This window comes from Chiloscyllium plagiosum, chromosome 7, assembly GCF_004010195.1.
Source record: "Chiloscyllium plagiosum isolate BGI_BamShark_2017 chromosome 7, ASM401019v2, whole genome shotgun sequence".
Lineage (NCBI taxonomy): Eukaryota > Metazoa > Chordata > Chondrichthyes > Orectolobiformes > Hemiscylliidae > Chiloscyllium > Chiloscyllium plagiosum.
The window spans coordinates 18329147-18353692 of NC_057716.1; the positions used below are offsets into that span (position 1 = coordinate 18329147).

The window sequence follows — 24546 nt, forward strand, 5'->3', positions numbered from 1 at the left end:
CTGCATTTAACAAATTCCTATCCATCTAAACCCTTAACACTATGGTAGTTCCAGTCTATGTTTGGAAAGTTAAACTCCCCTCCGTAACACCTTATTATTCTTACAGATAACTGACATCTCATTACAAATTTGTTTCTCAATTTCCCGCTGACTATTATGGGGTCTATAATACAATCGATCATCCCTTTCTTATTTCTAAGTTCCACCCAAATAGCTTCCCTGGATGTATTCCCAGGAATATCCTACCTAAGTATAGCAGTAATGCTATCCCTTATCAAAAATGCCACTCACCCTCCTCTCTTGTCCCCCCACCCCTATCCTTCCTATAGCATTTGTATCCTGGAACATTAAGCTGTCTGTCCTGTACATCCCTGAACCATGTTTCTGTAATTGCTATGATATCCCAGTCCCATGTTACGAACCTTGCCCCGAGTTCATCTGCCTTCCCTGTTAGCCTCTTGCATTGAAATAAATCAGTCCTATCTTGTTCTCTGCTTTGTTTCTGCCTGCGCTGACTGTTTGACTCACTCCTTTTCCCCACTGTACCAGTCTCAGATTGATTTCTTTCCTCACTATCTCCCTGGTTTAAATCCTCCCGAGCAGCCATAGCAAATCTCCCTGCCAGTACATTAGTCCCCTTCCAATTTAGGTGCAATCCGTCCTTCTTGTACAGGTCACTTCTACCCCAGAACAGATTCCAATGATCTAAAAATGTGAACCCTTCTCCCCTGCATCAGCTCCTCAACCACACATATCCTCCTATCTCAGGAGTAATCCAGATATTACTACCCTAGAGGACGTCCTTTTTAAATTCCTACCTAACCTTCTATATTCTCTCTTCAGAATCTCCTCCTTTTCCCTTTCTATGTCATTAGTTCCAATGTGTACAATGACCTCCTCTGCTGGTCCCTCTCCCCTTTGAGAACATTCTGCACCCTCGCGGAGGTATTCTTGATCCTGGCACCAGGGAGGCAACACGTCATTCTAATTTTTCACTGCTGGCTGCAGAAACGTCTGTCTATTTCTCTCAACTGTTTGTACCCCTCTCAACCTTCCTTTTAGCCTATTTTTATGTCATCTACGAATCTGGCTACAGTATATTTGCTTCTTTCCTCCACGGCATTAATGTGTATTGTAAACAGTTGCAGTCCCAGCACTGATCTGTGTCAAATTCCACTGGTCGCAGGTCTCCACCCTGAAAAAGAATTTGTCATAACCACTCACCATTTCCTGCCCATTTGCCAATTCTCTATCCATGCCAACATACTACCTCCAATACTGTGGGCTCATATCACATAACCTTTTGCGAGGTACCTTCTGGAAGTCCAAATATAACACAAGCTTCCATTTGTCACACTTGAAGCAGGTAACAGTGTGTTCTGGATCTCAGAACAAAACAAAACTTCACGAAATCTACAAGGTGAATCAAAATCCAGCATAAACCCAGTGAAGAACTGAGACACACATAGACCATAAAGCTGAATTGGTAGATACAAGCTGACATGGCAGAGATGAAGAAACAACTGGCTTCAGTGTCCTCCTCCTCCTCCTCCAACCCTGTTGTCCCCCATTCTCCCCCACCACCAGATTGGAACTGAGGAGAAAACTAGCCAGAGAATCCTACTATGATTAAGCTACTCTAGACATTAGTGGAGGGCAGAATTGGCCTCAACTAAGATGATGCTCAATTGCTTCTTTCCATTCACTATTTACATTTGCACTTTAAGCATGAAAACTTGGGTAAGGTCATAGAGATGTGCAGCACGGAAACAGACCCTTCGGTCCAACTCATCCATGCCGACCAGATATCCCAACCCAATCTCGTCCCAACTGCCAGCACCCAGCCCATATCCCTTCAAACCCTTCCTATTCATGTACTTATCCAGATAACTTTTAAATGTTGCAATTATACCAGCCTCCACCACTTCCTCTGGCAGCTCATTTCATTCATGCACCATCCTCTGCATGAAAACGTTGCCCATTAGGTCTCTTTTATATCTTTCTCCTCTCACCCGAAACCTATCCCCTCTAGTTCTGGACTCCGCCACTCCAGGGAAAAGACCTTGTCTATTTATCCTAACTATGCCTCATGATTTTATAAACCTCTTATAAAAGGTCATCCCTCAGCCTCCTTTGATGCTCCAGGGAAAACAACCCCAACCTATTCAACCTCTCCCTAGAGCCCAACTCCTTCAACCCTGGCAACATCCTTGTAAATTTTTTCTGAACCTCTCCAAGTTTCACAACATCCTTCTGATAGAAACATCCCCGCCTCAAAGAATTGTAATAACTTAGGTAAACACTATTTTCCCATCACAAAACCACACTGACTTTGTCCAACTGCATTAAGATTTTCTAACCACTCTGCTATAGCATCCACGTTAATAGATTCTAATAGATTTTCCTTATGACAGATGTTCGGCTTTCTAGTTCCTCCTTTCTCAAACTGCATGTTCACTATTTTCCAATCTGATGGGACCTTTCCAGAAGCTAGACCATTTTAGAAAATTAAAACTAATGCATCTGCTGTTTAAAAACCACTTCTTTCAAGACCCTAGAATTAAGTCTATCAGGACCAGGAGATTTATGAGCATTTAGATGTACCATTATGTTTGCAAGTTATCTGTCTTTACAGTGCACACACGTTGACTGTTTCTTCATTTACCATTAATTTTCCAGACTTTCTTTCTGGATGACCAATGCTCATTTTAGGTACTCTTTCAGTTAAAGATACAGAGTTACAAATCAATGTTTTGTTTGGCTGAACTGCATTTTGAAAAAAGGAACCTATTAGCATAGAATGAATTTATGAGTAAACATACTTGTTTAAATCTTCCTCTTCATTTCACACATCCGCTCTCCAGAGCTCTCAGTCAAACAGCTTATACAATATATTATAGAGTGCACACATATCTTTGCTATTATATCTTTCAGTAACCTGCAATTCTCCTTTTAAAGCAGAAAGTGGGTTCGCTAAAACAGTTTCAATAAAGACACCAATTATATTCAAAGGTGACCGTTTTGAAAAGTAGCATGACAACACTGGCATCATCTTATAAATTTGGTATACCCAAAGGCACCAAGGGATGTGGTCATAAAGTCAACTCATTGATATCGGCCCAGTAGCCTGGCAGAAATAAAGCAAAGGGAGGGGAAGACATATGCACATCCACTGTGGCATACTTCTCAATGTTTGTTTCAGCCACAGATTGGTATGGTCTTGCCTAGATAAACACCTTCAAACATTGTCAAGTGGAAAGATGTGCAATGTAATATTTAAAACCATCCCGCTAGCTCTTACCATTATGAACTTCTATGTCCATATTTATAATGGAAAACATCAATGTAAATGAGTCACAGAATAACGTTCACATCCCACAGGAAGTGCTATTACAGATCCTCAGTTTTGCTTTTCCCAAAACTCTTTAGCCTAAGTTGCAAGGAAACATTTCTTGCTTCAAAACTTGCCAAAACATTTTTGTTATTTAATTATAAAGTTATTTAAATCAAAGTGCTATTAAAATAAAAGACTGACTGCAGGATTTCAACATGGATATTAAATTATGCCTGTATGCCCCAGTCCAATAATCTACCACCCTCTAACTGCACTTCATTTTAATAGCTAATCTAGAATTTAATTGACAACATCACTGAACATTAACATTTAAAACTTTTGTGTTGAAGTTTTAAGAGACCACTGAACAGAAAATTGAAATATAATATATTCACTACTGATTATGAAAATGTGTCAGCAATATACATTCAGGTCACAAACTGTTATGGACTAGGACAGACCCCCTCAAAACATTTCAAGCAAATAGCCCAGAGCCTAACTTTGCGAGTTGTTTTAAGCAGGTGTAACACAGATATTCCAGGAGGGATACAGCTGGTCAAACCACTTTGTTTTACATAAAACAGAATTTATTTACAAGATTACCAAATGAAACACAAACAAAAAAGGACAGAATACCCTAACATATCTGAAAACCCAACAGATTAGATCAACTTAATGATGCTATTCCCTATACTTACAACAATCCCCAAAAACACCCCTTGGCACAAAATCAAACACAGGGTCTTACAGGAAAGAAGTCAGAAAGAGAAGAGGATTAGCATGGACCTGCTTCTTTGGATCCAGCAACAATCGTGCCTGACTGCTTTCACTGAATAGCCAGGCCAAACCAAACCAGTGCAAAGCTGAGCTGGGAGAACTGGCCACTCATGTTTCATTGTACAAGTGTTTTTTTTGACTTGGAAGACTTTTTTACCTGGAAGACTTTTTTACCAAGGCAGTATCTGTTAGCTATAATCAAACAGGCGCTAAAACCCTTCAAAATTAATGCTTTTCAGAGTCTGTGTCTTTTACAATCTCTCTGAAAAAAAATGCCAAGGATATCATAACTGTGTTAAAGGAACAGCATCATCACACAAACAAATCATGTATCATCACATTCTTAATAATATAACTTGAAATGATTTTCAAATTATTCCAAGCTTCCATGATTTGAAACTAGCATGTTCAAGAAGACATTTAATAAAGCAGATTTAAAAACAGTAGGCCACTACAATTTATATAGTTCCAGTATATAAACACAAATTTATTCTCTCCCAAAATCAGTTTTAATATCCATGCCTGTTACAATAAACACTTTTTTAATAACAGAAGCTACTTGAAATGTACTGTTCCAACTCTCATTTTCAGCAAAATAAGATAAGGGAGGCCGCTCAACCCATTTCATCAAGCAACATCCACTTTCATGAAGGATTCCAGACATTTTGCTTCTTCTACTCCTACTCAAAGACTGAATAGGTGACTGATTACTTGCATGAAACATCTGTATTCCAATGAATTGTCAAATATGGAATGTATTTTCTTTCTCAAGGTGAGAGGTTGTTTAGTATAAAATTTAGTACCTTCAATTCCTGATTTTGGTTTTCGTCTTTGGCCTTTTGCTGATGAAGGTCTGGGTATCCTCACTGGGTTCTCAGCCTTCAAAATAAAAAGCACCTATAAATTCACAAACACTGCAGAAAATGCTAATCATACAAGTAGTGCTGCCGTCAATTATTTATTGCAAGTCTAATTCTGGACACTTGCAATACATATCAGTGATGAAAAATTATTCAAAGACACATTTGAATCAACGGTGTAACATCTAAGGTCAGTTTCTAAATCAGCTTTGTGAGTGGAATATTAATCATGCCACAATGATTAAAATATATAGGTGATTAAGTTAAGTTTCACAATTTTGTTTTGGTGCTCTGCATCCTAACACTCAATAACGAAATCTGAGATGGTCGTGCACACTTCTGACAGAATATATGCAGGATGCCACCCAGAAAAGGGTTTGTGCCTAACAACAGCAATTTGCATTTGTGTAGCACCACTTTCTAGTAAAATATCATGGGTCTGTGAAGCCTTGTGATAAGACAGAATATGACAGAGGGACATAAAGAGACACTAGGAAAATGTGACCAAATTTTAAACTGGCGATGGATTTTATTAGCATCTTACTGCTTCTGGACTTATGAGGATCACCTTGTAGTACATTGATATATAAGGGACATCTTGGAGAGCCTAAATAAAGACAGTCAGCTTCATGTCTCTCCCTTGTGCCAGAGACAAGTGTAAAAGACAGATTCCAGGTTTCCTCAATATTCAGCCTATCACTGTCTGAAGACACATCATCTTGAAGACAGCTCATTTGTTTCTTAAAGGGTTGGATGTCTGAGGAAAGCACAATCCTCAAAATCATTTTTAAGGTGGAGGTAGAGATATTCTTATCAGCAAGAATGTGAGAGGTTATGGGGGTAGGGAAGAATGAGGAGTAATCAGATCAGACATGATCTTCCTGAATGGTGGTGAAGGATCAGGAAGCCTTGTAGCCTACTCCTGTTCCTATATCATATATCCATGTGTTGTTCGTGTAAACTCTGGCCATTTTATGAATCAAAAAATGATTTAGCTCCCTCAGTGTGCAACCACAGTAAGTGAATTCATGTTATTCTGCTAGTAGTCATTATCCCTTTATTCTGTGGCAGTCTATTATACAGTCCATATGTGACCAAATGACTGACCTTCATCCTTGCAGATAAAACTTAGATTTGTCTGGCAACAATGCCATATCAAAGAACACCACCAGGAACTCTTCACTGCATTCATCGACATTACCAAAGCATTTGATTCAGTAAATCGTGAAGCATTGTGGATTGTGCTCCAAAGATTGAGATCTCTAAGAAACTTCCATCATAAACCTGCAATTATTTCATGATAATTTCACTGCAATGTGTTCTACAAGTGAATGAATGCCTGATTCTTCTTCAGTGGGAAACCAGGAACAGATGGCCCTCAAAATCCAGAGTGAAGTAAAGCTGTCTGATAGCCCCAATATTATTTTTAATTCAGCTGACAGTGGCTGTGCCCCTCATGAAAGATAATTACTCTCTGGTATACCCTCACTATTAAGCTCTAATTTTAATTATCATCATGCCAAACCCAACTCAACACTCCAGACATAGGTAATTTACAACTGCAGATGACTGAACTGTCATTTCAAGCCATTCTCAAATTTCTTTAATTCTCCACACAAGAACAGCAGACAGTTGTTCTTGTTCTTTTGCTAAAACAAAAATCATTCATCAAATCATATCTGGTCAGCCAATATTCCACCATCAAGAATGCCAAAGGAAACATTCAGGAATGTGTCGAGCACTGCCCAAATCTTGACAGCCACCACTCTCAAAAAATTAATAATTTTTGACGAAATCCATCAGCTCAGGACTGTACAAACTACAACACAAACTGCTCGATAATAAAGATCTCCGAAGCTCAACAAATGTCTGTATTGCACCACAACCTAGACCTTACATCAGCAACAAATAAGAGCTCAGGAGAAATTCCATCAGCAATGCCTCTGCTGCATCTTCACAATTCAATGGGAAGACGGTCTTTCTTGAACAGCAAGTTCATTCTCGACAGTGTGAAAAATTTCCCAAACATCCTGTACACAAAAAGCAGGGCAAGTCTAACGCAAACAATTACTGCTCTCACATCATATTCTTGGTCAGCAGTAAACTGATGGCAGGTGTCACCAACAATATTATCAAGGAGCACCTGCTCACCAACACCTAGTCGGGGTTCAGCCAGGTCAACTCAGCTCCTGACTTCATTGCATCTTTGGTGCAAACACAGACAGAAGAGTTGAATTCCAGATTAAGGTGAAAGTGACAGCCCTTGACATCAATGCCACATTGAACTCTAAATTGACATACCGGCACACAGAAGGATTGTTGTGATTGTGGGAGATGAGTCATCCCAGCTTCAGGTCATCTCTGCGAGAGTTCCTCAGGGTAGTGTTCTATGCCCAACCATCTTCAGCTGCTTCATCAATTATCTGCCCTCCATCATAAGGTCAAAAGTGAGAATGTTTGCCAATAATTGCACAATTTTGGTTAGATACAAAGAAACTGCAGATACTGTAATCCAAGGTAGACAAGCAGGAAGCTGAAAAAACACAGCAGGCCAGGCAGCATCAGGAGATGGGGGAAAATCAATGTTTCAGGTGTAACCCTTCTGCAGAGCTGCACAATGTTCAGCCCCATTCGTAACTCCTCAGATACAGAAGCAGTCCATGTTCAAATGCAAAAAGATCTGGACATTATCCAGGCCTGGGATGAAAACTGGTAAGTAACATTCATACCATATAAATGCCAGGCAGTGATCATCTCCAATAAAAGACAATATAACCCTTGACTTCCAATGGCATTACTATTTCCCCACTATCAACACTCCAGAGGTTATCATTGACCAGAAACTCAACTGGACTCATCATATAAATGCAGTAGCTCCAAAAGAAGGTCAGAGGCCGGGAGTGTTGCAGCAAGTAACTCACCACCTGACTACCCAAAGCTAGCCACAATCTATAAGACGAAGCCAGGAGTGTGACACAACACTCCTCACTTGTCTGGATGGATGCAGCTCCAACAATACTGAAGAAGCCTTACACCATCCAAAATAAAGTAGTCTACTTGATTGGCACCACATCCAGAAATATTCACTCCCTCCGCCACTAACACTCAGTAAAAGCAGTGTGTACCATCTACAGGGTGCACTGCAAGAATTCACCAAAGATCTTTCAACAGAATCTTCCAATCCCATCTAGAAAGACAGGCAGTAGATACATGGAAACACCACCACCTGAAAGTTCCCTCTAAGTCACTCTTTATCCTGACTTGGTAATATGTCGCTGTTCATTCATTGTCGCTGGGTCAAATCCTGGAAATCCCTCTCCAAAGGCATTGTGGGCCTACCTAGAACACATGGCTTCCAGTATTGCCACCACTTTCTCAAGGGCAACAATGGGTAAGATATAACTGTTGGCCAGCCAGAGACAACCTCGTCCAATGGGTGAATTAAAAAAAGAAACATAATCACTCTCTTGGAGAGGTATGTCCACAATCCTCTGACCCATTAGCTAAACATATAGACAGACTGTTATGATGGTCTGTAAACCCCTTTCAAAGTGATAACCAGATCCATGACAGCAGTCTGAGCTTCACTATTTCACTCAAATTAATGATGGAAGTGGTTGGTGTTGCAACGGAAGCTGCAACATTGATTCATGATCTGATGCACATTGTGGTTCTGCAGTTGTGTTAATGCAGGTGAACACGGTTCCTTGCTAGAAAGGAAAGATTCCAAGCTCCTCTGTGCTCTCTGTCACTCAGCACAGGTTTTTCCAGAAGATTTCCCTCTGCACCAAATGTAGGTGTAAATTTAAACTCCAACAAGCTGGCACCTGCACCATCTGTCCTGCAAAATCTTGCCTGGTGTCTTCCTGTATGTAGATTTGTCTTCAAAACCTAGCTATCAAAATAACTGATACTTGAAGAATAAATCGATGGTGTCATGACTGCTACTTCTTTCTCTTCCTTCACTGGCAGAGATTTTTGAATTTTTACATACAGTGTGAAAAATGACAAGATTAAAGTGAAAGGAAGCAAGCAAAAGGACAGTGAGTGAAGAGGATTAGATATGTAGTTACCCTAATCAAGGACACCTCCAGCAGCTTTGGTCACTGTCTTCACAATGTTACTTCGCATGACAGCCAGGACTGTCTTGTCCATAAACTTAAAGGCTTGCAGCCTTGCCTCTCTTCCTTTAGTTCTTTATTACTGCCTTCGGTTACATGCCAACTTCTCCAGCAAAGAAATACATCAGTGACTATCTTACAAGATATATGTAGTGGGACTATTATAGTTCAATGTATCTAATGTGTGTGAGATGAGAGTTGTGGTTATGAGATTTGTAACAGCATGAGGCAAAGTATATGATTAATGGATTGAATGGATTTCTAAAGATTAATGCCAAGATGGGTGATGGGGTTGTAGTGAATTCAGCAACGGAGGGAGTTGGTGATGAACTATGTCATTTGAAGATGAACTCAGTCACTTTGAAACCTGGCACAAAATTGTTAAACTTCTTCCTTTATGGCATTCATGTTGTTGAACCTACATTCCTAGCATTGAGCTCAGTCATTATTTCATCCTTTTATTTCCACATGCTAATTAGAGCTCCACTGCAGTGTTTATAAACTTACACTCTCACATTCAGCTCGAGTTCAAAGTAACAGACCATAGACTGAGTTTTAAGTGACTCCCACCACACCTTGCAGCCACCATGTTGTCCATTATAAGTAGTACAGGATGTATTTAAGTCAGCAGCACTGGCCATTTGGGATATTGAGCCCCTCTAGTGACATTTGCAGCCAATGAAAAATGTGAATGTCACAGGTGTCAGATACAATCATTAAACACAGCAGACAGCATAGTTTCATTGTGCTGCCCACAACACAATGTACGGAGTGAGTAAATCACATACCATAATCCCCACGTTTTTTTCTGAAGGAGGAGTGGGAATGTTAGCTAAATTTATCTTCCATTGTTTAAACGATTGGGCCAATATTTTCCCCAAGTAAAAGTTTGAGAAATACATTGTATTTCACCAATAGTTTAAAATTATAATGTAATATTTCAGATGGAAGTGAAGTGATTTATGTCAACATAAGTCATTGTATAAAACTTGGAACTGCACAATTCAAGCTTCCTCCACGTATATCACCATTTGATGCCCACTCATTCTGTATCTAACGAGTACATATCCAGAGAAAAAAAAACAATAATCAAACTCCTCTACCTATTTTAGTCACAGCTCTTGTTGACAGGTTAAAGACTCCTATCGAATATGGTCCAACATGCAAGGCCATGCTGAAGTAATGAGCGCACCAACATGGATAATTTGAGCTAAGTTTACCAAAATTAATTGAAACCTTATTTAAAAATGGCAGTCTTACTTATCAAATAAATATTCTAATAAACATCTGAAGGAATTATGTAAACTGTGCAATACCTTTGGTCCAGGAATCTCAACTACTTTAACCTGCTTGCAGTAAATAAATAGCGAGCATACAGAAAATTTGCAAAACTACTTATTTTACAAGCTGCAACACTACAAGTATTAAAATAAATATATTTCCAGAAAGAAAACCTTGCAAATCGTTTAAAGTATACAATGAAGGAAAATTTCAAGGAAGTAAATTAAACTTTAGTCCACCATTAAATGCTGCAGATAATCAAAACCCAAAAGTCAAAATAAATCTGATTTCACAAATAATGATCCAATCATAATTGGACAATTCATTAAAGGACTTCTACAAATCACAAATCCCTAATGGCAACAATCTTCAGCACCTAATCTCAATGTTTCTCATTGTGTACTGTAGGTACAAGTTGTGAATACTCCAATACTATAGCTTTTAGCAACAATATGTAAAAGGACATGAAAGGACCAGCTGATCTATCAAGCCTGTCCCATCCCACATAATACAACCCTCACCTGCCCACTCTGTTACCCTCTCTGCAGCCACACAATCATCTGGAAGACTTAGTGCAGGATTTCCTAAAGATGGGGTCAGCACCTTAAGTGAAGTCGCCATCTAAAGTTTTGGAGTCATGAGACCTAAGGAAGTAATGGTCAAGATGGAGCTCCAACCAAGGTACAACAGGCCCTTACTCTCACATCTCCCATGGGGGTGGGATGGGGAAGCAGTGACAATCTACAAGCCTCAGAGTACTATGGAATCTTGATCAAATGGGCCAATGGGCCGAGGAATGGCAAACAGAGTTTAATTTAGATAAATGTATGGTGCTACATTTTGGAAAGACAAATCTTAGCAGGACTTATACACTTAATGATAAGGTCCTGGGGAATGTTGCTGAACAAACAGACGTTGGAGTGCAGGTTCATAGTTCCTTGAAAGTGGAGTTGCACGTAGATAGGTTAGAGAAGATGATATTTGGTTTTTTTTTAATTAGATTAGATTTCCTAGAGTATGGAAACAGGCCCTTCAGCCCAAAAAGTCCACACCAACCATCCGAAGAGTAACCCATCCAGACCCATTCCTCATATTTACCCCTGACCAATGCACCTAACACTATAGGCAAATTACACCTAACCTGCACATGATTGGATTGTGGGAGAAAATTGGAGCACCCGGAGGAAACCCACGCAGACATGGGGAGAACATGCAAACTCCATACAGATACTCACCCAAGGTGGGAATTGAACCCGGGTCCCTGGCGCTGTTCTGCAGCAGTGCTAACCACTGAGCCACCATGCCACACCGAATGCTTGCCTTTGTTGGTCACTGCATTGAGTATAGGAATGGGGAGGTCATGTTGCAGCTGTACAGGACATTGGATACGCCACTATTGAAATACAGTGTTCAATTTTGGTCTCCCTGCTATAGGAAGAATGTTGCGAAACTTGAAAGGGTTCAGAAAAGATTTACAATGGTGTTGCCAGGAATGGAGAGCTTGACCAATAGAGAGAGGCTGAATAGGCTGGAGCTGTTTCCCCGCAGCGTTAGAGGCTGAGAGATGACCTTTTAGAGGTTTATAAAATCATGAGGGACATGGATAGGGTCTTTTCCCTGGGGTGGGACAGTCCAAACCCAGAGGGCATAGGTTTAAGGTTAGAAGGGAAAAGATTTTAAAGGACCTAATGGACAACTTTTTCTTGCAGAGGGTGGTGCATGTATGGTCGTAACTACCAGAGGAAATGGTGGAGGCTGATATAATTACAACATTTAAAAGGGGCCAAATGCTGGAAAAATGGACTAGATTTATTTAGGATATCTGGTCGCCACAGTTAAGTTGGACCGAAGGGTCTGTTTCAGTGCTGGATATCTCTCTGGCTCTAAAACTCATGCCTATTTCAGAAAAAAAGTCTTTTCTCCATGACCCCAGCCCTCGTGTAAGCAAGAAAGCTCTGGAAAACCATAGTGGTTGACATCACTATATTTGTAAATCTTGCTACCTTTAATATCTCAAGATGTGTTCTGCTTACAGAAATATATTCACCTCTGTTTGAATAGTATACATATCCTTTGATGTTTAAGGATTTAATACCAACTGTTTCTGTCGTGATTGTAAGGAAATCAGCCAGCTTGACCTCAGAATATGAGTTCCATAATTGGGGCTGTTAATCTAGTCCAAACAGGGAGCCCAGGCTGACATATAAGAGTGTCAGTGATACTGACTCTGAAAGAGACTGTGCTAAAGTCAAGGACTGTTCATATGTAAATAAAGGATGACTTGGTGATGGAATACCAGACTCAGAATTATTTCAGTTTCTGTGTGAAGGGAGTAAAACTACATGATGCAGCACTACTGTTACTGACCCAATCTTACAAATTCCTTTACTGCTCATCAGTCAACAACACAAACTTGGGTATGATGCCAAATGAATTCCTTTACATTATGACTATTAGTGCACTCTGTCCAACCAGTGAACTTCTGAAGGTTTACTCGCCTTCTTCAAGACATCAGTAGTGTTTAAATAGGCAGGACTCCCAAATCTGTTTGAATACGCTGAAAATTAAGCACATAATTTAACCTTATACTCCAATGTAAAACTTAGGGAGTGTCAGAGATCTGGTCTTTCATATGAGACTTCAAACCAAAATCTTGCTTGCCCTCTTAAGTTAATGTAAAATATTCCATCACCCTATGTAAAGAAAAGCAGTGTTCACCTTAGTGTGCTGGCATAGCCAGTAGATTCACTCACATCAGGTTCAGTGTAGAAATCCTCATTTTCCCCTACCTCAACCCAACAGTGACACTTCAAACATACTTCACCAAAACAGGTGCCTGGCCTTTAATAGGACAGATCACATCATACGTATTAGTTCAGTGTCCGGCCAACTATGGAACAGGATATTTCTAGATGATGATCTCAAATCTTAGATTTAGATTAATGTCTACCAAGCAGTGGTCAGCCCATTCGCCTTTAGGCTTTGGAGATGTTAAGAACCAAAAGCAAGCACCTCAAATCATTGGAGAAGTACCATTGACACTGCCTTCGTAAGATCCTCCAAATCCGGTGGTAAGAAAGGCGGCTCACCAATAGCATTCTCTCCAAAACCAACATGGCCAGTAAGGTGGTACTAATCACTCAAAACCAGATCCATTGGGCTGGTTAGGTTGCTTATATGCCTGATACCTGATTCCAGAAAAACTATTCCATGTGGAACTCAGTTGTGGCAGAAGATGCCAGAACAACAGAAATGCTTTAGGGAAGTTCTCAATGCTTATTTGAAAAGGTCAAAGAACACCACAACCAATTCCATCATTGGAATCCCGAACAACTAAAATGCAGAAGCTTCATAAATACATTAGGAGACTTCATCAGGTACATAGATGCCAAGTCGGGGCATTGGATAGAGTCTACACATTTCCAAACAATTAATCTACTCAACCCTTCAGACACTGTTTGCCCCATCTGTCAGGGTCTGTCAATATCAGAACTCATTAATTCAGAGTGGAATCAAGTCATCCTTGATCCTGGGGAAGCTGTGTATAAATGTGTATCAAGTTTGTTCCACTAAGATTGATCCATTCTGCTCATATTTTCAAAGGAAGTTCAAAATGGTCTCAATTTGTTCACAGAAGTATTCCTGATTGCATAATTCCCAACATGTAAACTATCTTCAATTTTTGTTTTCCAAAATTAACCTGTGATTTAATTTGTGACACTTAACAAAGAAACAAGTGAGGTCATAAGACATAGGAGCAGAGAATAGGCCATTCAATTCATCAAGTCTGCTCCATCATTCAATCATGGCCGAGATGTTTCTCAACCCCATTCTCCTGCTTCCTCCCCATAACCCTTGATCAAGGACCTATTTATCTCAGTCTTAAATATACTGGCCTCCACAACATTCTAAAGAAGGGTTACACCCAAAAAGTTGACCTTTCCACCTCCTGATGCTGTCCGGCTTGCTGTGTTCTGTCAGCCTCCTGCTTGTCTACCTTGGATTCCAGCATCTGCAGTTTTGTCGTCTCAACAGCATTCTTTGGCAATGAATTCCATAGATTCATCACTCTCTGGCTAGAGACATTTCTCCTTATCTCCATTCTAAATGGTCTTCCCTTTACTCTAAGGCTGTGCTCTCGGGTCCTAATCTCTCCTACGAATGGAAACATCTTCCCATCTTCCCAACTTCAACTTTGTCCAGGCCACTCAGTATTCTGTATGTTTCAATTAGATTCCCCCCTCATCCTTCTAAACTCCATTGAGTATAAACCCAGAATCCTCAAATGTTCGCCTGGGACCATCCTCATGAACCTCCTCTAAACAAGCTCCAGGTCTAGAACATCCTCCCCAAAACTGCACACAATACTCCAAATGTGATCTGACCAAAACCTTATAGACCCTCAAAAGTACATCCCTGCTTTTATATTCAAGTCCTGTCAAAATAAATGCTATTATTGCATTTGCCTTCCTAACTACTGACTCAACCTGCCAATTTACCTTGAGAGAATCCTGGGACTAGAACTCCCAAGTCTCTTTCGCTTCAGACTTCTGAATTTTCTCCCCATTTAGAAAATAGTCCTCTATTCTTCCTAACAAAGTGCATGACCTCACAATTCCCCACGATGTACTCCACCTGCCACTTCTTTGCCTACTCTCCTAACCTGTCCAAATCCTTCTGTACCTTCCCTGCCTCCTCAATTCTACCTGTACTTCCACCTATCTTTGTATTGTCTGCAAATATAGCTAGAATGCCCTCAATTCCTTCATATAAATCGTTAATGTAAAAGACCAGTGCTTTCCAAACTTCTTTCCCACTGCAATCCCAGAGTGAGAGCAAGGGGAGTTGTCGAACAGAGTTTTTGCCCTAAATCTTTTTGCAGAGTACCAATTTGCTTGCACCTGCAACCAATGTAACCTGACTACAAATCCCATTCAGCATAGCATATGTTCAAAGAATCTCTTCCATTACAAGTATGCCAAGAAGTCCCCTTGTAGCCAGAGCACTGAAATCATGAACAAGAGCGGCACAGTGGCTAGCACTGCTGCTTCGCAGTGCCAGGGACCTGGGTTCAATTCCACCCTTGGGCAACTGTCCATGCAGACTTTGCACACTTTCTCGAAGAAAGTGAGGACTGCAGATGCTGGAGACCAGAGTTGAAAAGTGTGGAGCTGGAAAAACACAGCAGGCCAGGCAGCATCCGAGGAGCAGGAGAATCGATGATTCGGGCATGAGCCCTTCTTCAGGAATGAGTCTCCCAGAGTCCAAAGATATGCAGGTGAGGTGGATTGACCATAGAGTGCAGGCTACATGAACTAGCCATGGGAAATGCAGGATTACAGGGATATGATAGAGGGTGGGTCTGGGTCTTCGGAAGGTCGGTGAGGATTCGATGAGCTGAAATGGTCTGCTTCCATGCTGTAGGGATTCGGTGACTCTGTGAACAATCAGGGCAGGGAAAAGCTGTCCCCTTGATAAATCTTCTGGGGAAAAAAAATATTCATAAGACATGGCCCCAATGCTGATTGAGGAAATTGCCAATCTTGTTCAAGTCTAATCCTGTACTCCACGAATGACCAAGCAAGTACATTTCCAAAAAAATGTTGTTAGTGAGCTTGAACCTCTGCTAACCTCAGATAAACGGAGGCCGACTGCAGTACCACTACTGCCATTTGGGCAGGATCTATTATTCAGCATCATTCAAGGACCATCCTGATCACAAAAGCCAACAGAACAATCTGTCTGATCTTTCTAACAAATGTTGTTACATTGATGTTGATAAGCTGTCTTTCCAATGGTGACTATCCTCCCTCATGCTTCTACTTGGACCTCTATCTAGGATCTTTTATATCTTGGTGGCTAAAGGCAAAAAAAACATTGTCTTCAATTGAAATGTTCTGAAGCAATGATACATTATACAAAACATATATATTAGCACACAAAAGGATAATGAGAAAATATCAAAAGACCCAAACCAGAGGATGGCCAGAGTGAAGATAGGGCCAATCAGGGATAGTAGAGGGAACTTGTCCCTGGAGTCAGAGGAGATAGGGGAGGTTCTTAATGAGGACTTTGCTTCAATAGTCACTACTGAGAGGGACCTCACAGGTTGATGTCAAGAAGGAGGATGTGTTGGGAATTTTGAAAAAGATAAGGATAGATGAGTTCCCTGAGCTAGACAGGATATACCCAAAGTTACTATAGGAAGCAAGGGAGATCTTTGCATCCTCGCTGTCCGCTGGAGTAGTACCAGATGATTGGAGGGTGGCAAATGTTCAAGAAAGGGAATAGGGATAACTCTGGGAATTACAGACCAGTCAGTCTTACGTCAATTGTGGGCAAATTACTGGAGAGGATTCTGAGAGACAGGATTTACGATTACTTGGAAAAGTTTGATTAGAGATAGTCAGTATGACTTTGTGAGGGGCAGGTCATGCCTCACAGCCTTATTGAATTCTTTGAGGATGTGACAAAACACATTGATGAAGGTAAAGCAATGGATATGGCATACATGGATTTTAGCAAGGTGTTTGATAAGGTTCCCGATGGTAGGCTTATTCAGAAAATAAGGAGGCATGGGATTCAGGGAAATTTGCCTGCTTGGATACAGAATTTGATAGAGAATTGGCTGGCCCATAGAAGACAGATGGTGGTAGCTCAGTGACCAGTGGTGTTATGCAGGGATCTATTCTGAGACCTCTACTCTGTAATTCTTATAAATGATTTGGATTAGGAAGTGGAAGAGTGGGTCAGTAAATTTGCCGTTGACACAAAGGTTGGTGGGGTTTTGAATTGTGTGGAGGGCTGTTGTAGTTTGCAACTGAACATTGACAGGATGCAGACCTGGGCTGTGAAGTGGCAGATGGAATTCTACCTGAAAAGTGTGAAGGGATTCATTTTGGAAGGTCAGATTTGAATGCAGAGTACAGATTTTAAGGATTTTTGGCAGTGTGAAGGAACAGAGGCATCTTGGGGTCCATGTCCATAGATCCCTCAAAGTTGCCACTCAAGTTGATAGGGTTGTTAAGAAGACATATGGTGTGTTGGCTTTTATTAGCAGTGGAACTGAGTTTAAGAGGCACAAAGTTATGCTGCAGCTCTATAAAGCCCTGGTTAGATCACATTTGGTATATTGTGTTCAGTTCTGGTCCCCTCATTACAGGAAGGATGTGGAAGCATTGGAGAGGGCACAGAGGAGACTTATCAGGATGCTGCATGGACTGGAGGGCATGTCTTATGAAGAAACGTTGAGGGAGCTATGGCTTTTCTCACTGGAGCGACGAAGGATAAATGGTGACTTGACAGAGGTGTACAAGATGATGAGAGGCATAGAGTGGATAGCTAGAGACTTTTTCTCAGGTTGGAAATGACTATCACAAGGGGGCATAATTTTAAGGTGATTGGAGGAAGGTTTAGGGCAGATGTCAGAGGTAGGCTCTTCACACAGAGTGGTGGGTATGTGGAATGCATTGCCAACAGTGGGAGTAGAGTCAGATACATTAGGGACATTTAAGCAACTTTTGGATAGGCACATGGATGATAGTAAAATGAAGGGTATGTAGGTTAGTTTGATCTTAGTGTAAGATAAAAAGTTGGCACAACATTGAGGACCGAAGGGCCTGTACTGTGCTGTACTGTTCTATGTTCAAACAGTTCAAGTAATATGAAATTTTATATGACATTCACCTGTCCCTAATTAATTACTGCCTGACAGTTACATTACAATTAAGGAGAAAACTTACACCCAATTCAGAAAAAAATATCTGGGAAACTGCAGACTCTCTTTAAGCAAAGAAGCAAGAGCCAGATAAGTATCATTGGCCCCAGACACATCAGAACAATTTCTGGGAACAGACATTCCTCCTATAACTGAATACATCCTCAATAGGCATTAAAAGCTGCATTCTCCAGCTTTTAGTTTTGAACTGCAACATATCTGCAAGAAATCTCAATCAGATGCTGAGTAAACGGAACAGAAACCTCCAAGCTATTTATGTTTGCTCTGGTGTTAGAGCAAACACATGGTTTTACTATGCTTTTGCCATTGGAATTTGGAATACATTGGTGCCACCTATAGTCCAAAACAGTCAGCGAGATAGAGTATGTGTAGAGCAAGTCCATATAAAAATAGCAATTAAAAATCTATTTCTTTTGTTGTGCTGTGTAAAATGATATACGTATATTGTAGTCATATTTTCATTTTGAGAATAACGGTAAATCATTTTTGCCTGGTTCAACTCCCTAACTGCATTTTTTGGAAACACCACAAGATTTTCTTATAGGTAGAGCTAGCTCAAAGCGTATATTCATCTGTAATAATAGTTGTTAGGCACACAAAACATTTTCTCCCATGTTAAGCACAAATTACGTACCTCTTGGTCGACATCAACTTTGTTGTCTTTCTTCATCACCTCTGGAGGCTGCTTATAGGGTTTTTCCTCAGCTGCAACTTTAGGCTACAGATATAAAAAGCAGCACTAAGGTTATCACAACCGTAGTTGTATGCAAACATCTTATCAAGGAAAATCATGGATGAACAATAAATATCAGCCTCACAAGCAGCATTCCCAAGAACATTTTTTTTTAAATTTCAAACAAAAATAATAATCAATGTCATTACACAATGTTTTTCTTAAGAATTTTTACTGAAGAATCTGTACCTAGGTACTGTTGTACCTAAGATGGCGCAGTAAGTGGTGATTTGCAAACTTTTCACTGGACTCACGTGAATACATGTGACAATAAAGCTAATTCTAAGTTCTTCAGTCTATTTTCTCTCATGCTTCTAAGGTACCAGCACCTGGTTAAATACCTTTCCATTACAGTATCTTGCATTTTCTTGCATCAATCCATTTTTCTGGCCTCAACCACCTTTCCTGGCAACGTGTTCTAGTTATTGTTACTTCATGTGAAAAAAACTTTGTGATTTCTGCTATAGGCTTACTCCAATGTTAGCTGTGGCTCAGTTATTTTTGGTTCCAAAACAGACATTTTTGGATTTTCACCCAACTCTAGGACTTCAGCACAAAAATTCAAAATTAGCACTCCATTTCAGTACTAAGTCAGCATTGCATTCTGGATATGCTACCTTTTGAATGAGAGGTTAAATCGCGACACCATATCTGCCTCAATTTGTATGTATTTAAAAGATCCCACAGTACCACTTTGAATAAGAGCAGACTTCATGGCCCCACTACCCTGGTTGACAATTATCCCTCAATCAACAACACAACAAAACAAATCATTCGATAATTATCATATTGCTGCTTGAGCAGGTTTACTGAGTGCAAATTAGCTGCCTGATTTTCTACATTTCATCTGTGACTACACTTCAAATAGAACTTAAATGGCTATAAAGTGCTTTGAGGGGTTTGGAGTCGTGGAAAGCATAACAGAAATGCTTGTATTTCTTTTGTACCTGCAGCTTACAATATCACTGCTTTGTGACATTTAAAATAATTATTTGGGTTCATTATTTACTATATTCCATTTTGTACCTTTAAAAATTGCTCATGGGATGTGGGTGTTGCTGGCTAAGCCAGCATTTTACTGAAGTAAACATTGTTGCCAGGTTAAAAAAAGTTGCATTAAGAAGAAAATCATCAAGCAGGGTATTCTAAATCCCCTTCAGGCTCCATGATACATAGCGAATTTCTCACTTAATACCAAACAAGATACAGTTAAAGGGTATTACAGATCATTTTCTGGACTGATTAGTGGCAATTGAAGTTTACTGTGAGCAAATAAATTTAAGAAGGCAATGGTGACCTGCCTCCTTGAACTGCTGCAATGCATGGGAGTGTATAACATCCACAATGCTATTAGGAGGAAAGTTTCAAGATTTTTGACTCAGTGACAGTGCAGGAATGGCAACAAATCTAAGGCAAGATAGTAATCTGGAGATGAATCTGGGTGATATTCCAAAACATCTGTTCAGTGTTGTCCGATATTCCAAAACATCTGTTCAGTGTTGTCCTTTTTAAGTAGTAGAGGGGGTTACAATTGACTGAATGACTAGTGTGGATCAGACTTGTACCAATAGAACAGGCTGTAATCCCTGTTCTGGTTGTGTTAGATTCAGGACCTGCCTTGTTGGCCTTGCTCGAATTTATGGCACTATGAATTGGACATACCTTTGGGTGGAGAATTCAAAATGACGACAATTATGGGGAGCAATGAATCAGCTAAACACATTTTAGGCTTCTTTAAACTTTCAAAATGCATTCTCCCATGTCCACAATGAAACAAAAATAGAGATTGCTGCTGAATTCTATTCTGAAGAGTCATCACCAGACTAACTCTGTCCTCTTTTCTCCAAGCCACTGCTGTAACAGCAAGTTCTGTTTCAGAATCTCCACAGATCTTTGATTTATTTTACTGTCCATAATGAATGTTTATCTGCTCCCAATGAACTTCAATTATCACTAATCGGTCCAGCAAACCGTTTCTAATGCCAGTTGAAAAAATCTTAGCAACAATCCTGATTATTGTCAGTTCCTTTTTAGTATTGAGAGAAACTAACAATCCATATTGAGATTGAAGGGGATTTAGAATACCCTGCACAATGATGTTCCACCTAGTGCAACCCTTCCTTTTACCTGACAACAATGTTTTACTTTCTTCCCTTTGCCTAGATACTTATTCACATTCATGCATTTTTCTTGATACCCACTTCCAAAACTGCTAAAGGAGCACACAATTCAATACAACAAAGACCTCTGAAAGTTGAGGTGAACTACATCACATGACTTAGCGATTAATTTGGGATGTCATTTTCTCTGAAATATTCAACAAATTGGGTAGACGATTCATACTCAATAAACCTCCATTTTGAACAGAGCGTCGAAGAGAGAGGGCGAAAAGAAGCAAGGGCTGCCTGAAGGTCAATTTTTCCCAGTTAGAAAGGGACTTAACTCGAGAGTTAGGCCTCCATTTTGAACTCAGCCGCTCTCTCAGCGGCTGAGAGAGGAGAGGGCTGCCAGGAAGTTTTTAATTGGCTCAGAAGGGAGGGGGAAAGAATAGAAAAGTACTAGTGGTAGGGGACTCAATAGTTAGATGCATTGACAGGAGATCTGTAGTCAGGAATGGGACTCCAGGAAGGTATGTTGGCTCCCTGATGCTTGGGTCTGGGATGAAGCTGATCAGGTTTACAGAATTCTGAAGGGGGAGGGGGAGCAGCCAGAAACTGTGCTACATATTGGCACCAATTATACAACCAGGAAAGGGATTGAGGATCTGAAAAGTGAATGCAGAGAGCTAGGTTGGAAGCTGAAGAGCAGGATGAGTAGAGTAGTGATCCCAGGTTTGCTACCAGTGCCACGAGATAGTGAAGTGAGGAACAGTCAGCAAGTGCAGCTTAACACGTGGTACAGGAGGGAGGGCTTCAGATACTTAGACCATTGGGATGCCTTCTGGGAAAGGTGGGACCTGTCACGAAGGACAGCTTGCACCTGAACTGGAGGGGCTCAAATGTCCTGGGTGGGAGATTTGCTCATGTAGTTCAGGAGGGTTTAAACTAGTTTGGCAGGGGGATGGGAACCAGAGCTACACATCTGAGAGGGGGGTAGTTGCAGATGGGGCATTGACAAGATGTAGTGAATCTATCGGGAAGGTTTTTCATGTGATGAAATAAAGGGATCAGTTAAAGTGTGTCTGCTTTAACACAAGGAGTGTCAGACATAACAGCGTGAACTTAGAATGGATCAGTACTTGGGAATATGATGTTGTGGCCATAATGGAAACGTGGGTTTCACAGGGGCAGGAATGGTTGCTAAATATTCTATGGTTTAGAACATTCAAAAAGAACAGGGAAAGTGGAAAAAGAGGAGAGGGTGAAGCATTGCTAATCAGAGAGTGCATCACAACTACAGAAACAAAGGTTGTTGAGGAAGGTATGAGTGGAAGTTAGGAACAGCAAAGGTGCAGCCACCTCATTGGGGTTTTCTACAGACCCTTTAATAGCAGTAGGGAGATCGAAGAACTCATAGGCAGGCAGATTTTGGAAAAATGCAGATGTAGCAGGTTTGTTGTTATGGATGACTTCAACTTTCTCAATATTGACTGGAACCTCCTTAGTGCAGATGGTTTGGATAGAGCTGTTTTTGTGAGGTGTGTTCAGGAGGGTTTCCTTACTCAGTATGCAGACAGGCCAACGAGGGGAGAGGCCATTTTGGATTTGGTGCTTGGCAATGAGCCAGGACAGGTGTCAGAACACTTTGGCGACAGAGACCATAATTGCCTCACGTTTACCATAGTCATGGATAGGGAAAGAAGCAGTTACCACGGGAAGATATTTAATTGGGGAAAAGGAAATTATGACGCTATCAGACAGGAGTTAGAAATTACAGATTGGGAGCAATTGTTCCACAGAAAGGGCACAACAAACATGTGGAGAATGTTTATGGAGCAGTTATTGCGAGTGATGCACAAATTTGTTTCCCTGAGACAGGCAAGAAGGGGTAAGATTAAGGAGCCTTGAATAATGAGAACAGAGGAGCTTCTCATCAAGGGGAAGAAGGCAGCTTATGTAAGGTGGAGGAAACAAAGGTCTAGCACAGCTTTACAGGATTATAGGCTTGCTAGAAAGGAGCTCAGTAATGGACTGAGAAGAGCCAGGAAGGGGCATGAAAAAAGTTTGGCAGGAAGGATTAGTGAGAACCCAAAGGCATTTTACACTAAGTGAGGAATAAGAGAACCATCAGGGAGAAGGTACGGCCAGTCAGGGATAGCATAGGGAACTTGTGTGTGGTGTCTGAGCAGATAAGGGAAGCCCTAAATGAGTTTTTTGCTTCGGTTTTCACTAAGAAAATGGACCTTGTTGTGAATGAGAACTTTGAGGAGCAGGAAAACAGGCTTGAACAGATCAAGATTGATGAAGTTGATGTACTCGAAATTTTTTGCATACATTAAGATTGATAAGTGCCCACGGAAGTGAGAAAGGAGGTTGCTAAGCTGCTGGTGAAGATCTTTGCTTCTCACTCTCCACAGGAATCATACCAGATGACTAGAGGAAGGTAAATGTTGTTTACTTTTCAAGATGGAGAATAGGGAAATTCCTGGCAATTACAGACCAGTCAGTCTTAAATCTGTGGTCAGCAAGGTTTTGAAAAGAATTCTGAAGGAGATATGGAAAAGCATAGCGTGAGTAAAGGCAGTCAGCACAGCTTAGTGAGAGGCAGGTCATGCTTCACAAATCTTATTGAGTCCTTTGAGGAGGTGATGAGACAGGTCGACAAAGGTCGAGCAGTGGATGTGATGGAAATGGACTTCAGCAAGGCATTTGATAAGTCCCCACAGTAGGCTCATTCATAAAGTCAAGAGGTATGTGATACAGGGAGATTTGGCTGTCTGGATTCAGAATTGATCGGCTGATAGAAGGCAGAGAGTGGCTATAGATGGAAAGTATTCTGCCTGGAGGTCAGTGGTGAGTGGTGTCCCACAAGGCTCTGTTCTTGGGCCTCTGCTCTTTGTAGTTTTTATAGATGACTTGGATGAGAAGGTTGACAGGTGGGTTAGTAAATTTGCTGATGACACAAAAGTTGGAAGTACTATTGATAGTATCGAGGGCTATTGTAAGCTGCAGAGCGACATAGACAGGATGTAGAGCTGGGCTGAGAAATGGCAGATGGAGTTCAACCTGGATAAATGTGAAGTGATGCATTTTGGAAGGTCGAACTTGAATGCTGAATATAGGATTAAAAATAGGATTCTTGGCAGTGTGGAGGAACACAGGGATCTGGATTGTGGGTAATCCAAGATGGAAGACTGGAAAAGTTTCTGGCTATAACTGCTGCTCCTTTTTTGAGGTATTTTAGGCGGTGGAGGTGATTTCCTAGAATTCCAGGAGCAGCAATTACTGTTTTCTATGCTGTTGCATTGTTTTGGAACTTTGAGAAAAAAAAGTCAAAACAACAGCAGTTTTAAAAGGGAGAGAAAGAGACAAAGGAAGCACATGGTGAGGTCAGTGCAGGAGAGAGAGAGAGAGAGAGAGAGAGACAACTGACAGAGCAGTGAACCTGCACAGTTATTGCCTTTGCTGTTTGAATTCATGTATCGCTGGACATAGAAGTGCATCTGGGAAAATTAACAAACAGTGAAATTCACAACTAATCTTGGAGAAACCTGTTTGGGAGAGGTCACAGCACAGAAACCAGAAACAGAGGTGAATATTTAA

The 24546-nt window shown here is 40.7% G+C and overlaps 1 protein-coding gene across 5 annotated transcripts in view; it reads right to left on the reverse strand.

Annotated features, from left to right (window-relative positions):
- traf3ip1 (TNF receptor-associated factor 3 interacting protein 1) overlaps nucleotides 1-24546 on the reverse strand; it is a 168280-nt gene that overhangs the window by 88208 nt on the left and 55526 nt on the right. For all 5 annotated transcript variants that reach the window (XM_043693118.1, XM_043693122.1, XM_043693120.1 and 2 more), the window contains 2 exons: nucleotides 18746-18829; nucleotides 4915-4990 (listed from right to left, as the gene is read on the reverse strand). In XM_043693118.1, the coding sequence (XP_043549053.1) occupies nucleotides 4915-4990; nucleotides 18746-18829 (160 nt within the window). The remainder of the gene's footprint in view (nucleotides 1-4914; nucleotides 4991-18745; nucleotides 18830-24546) is intronic.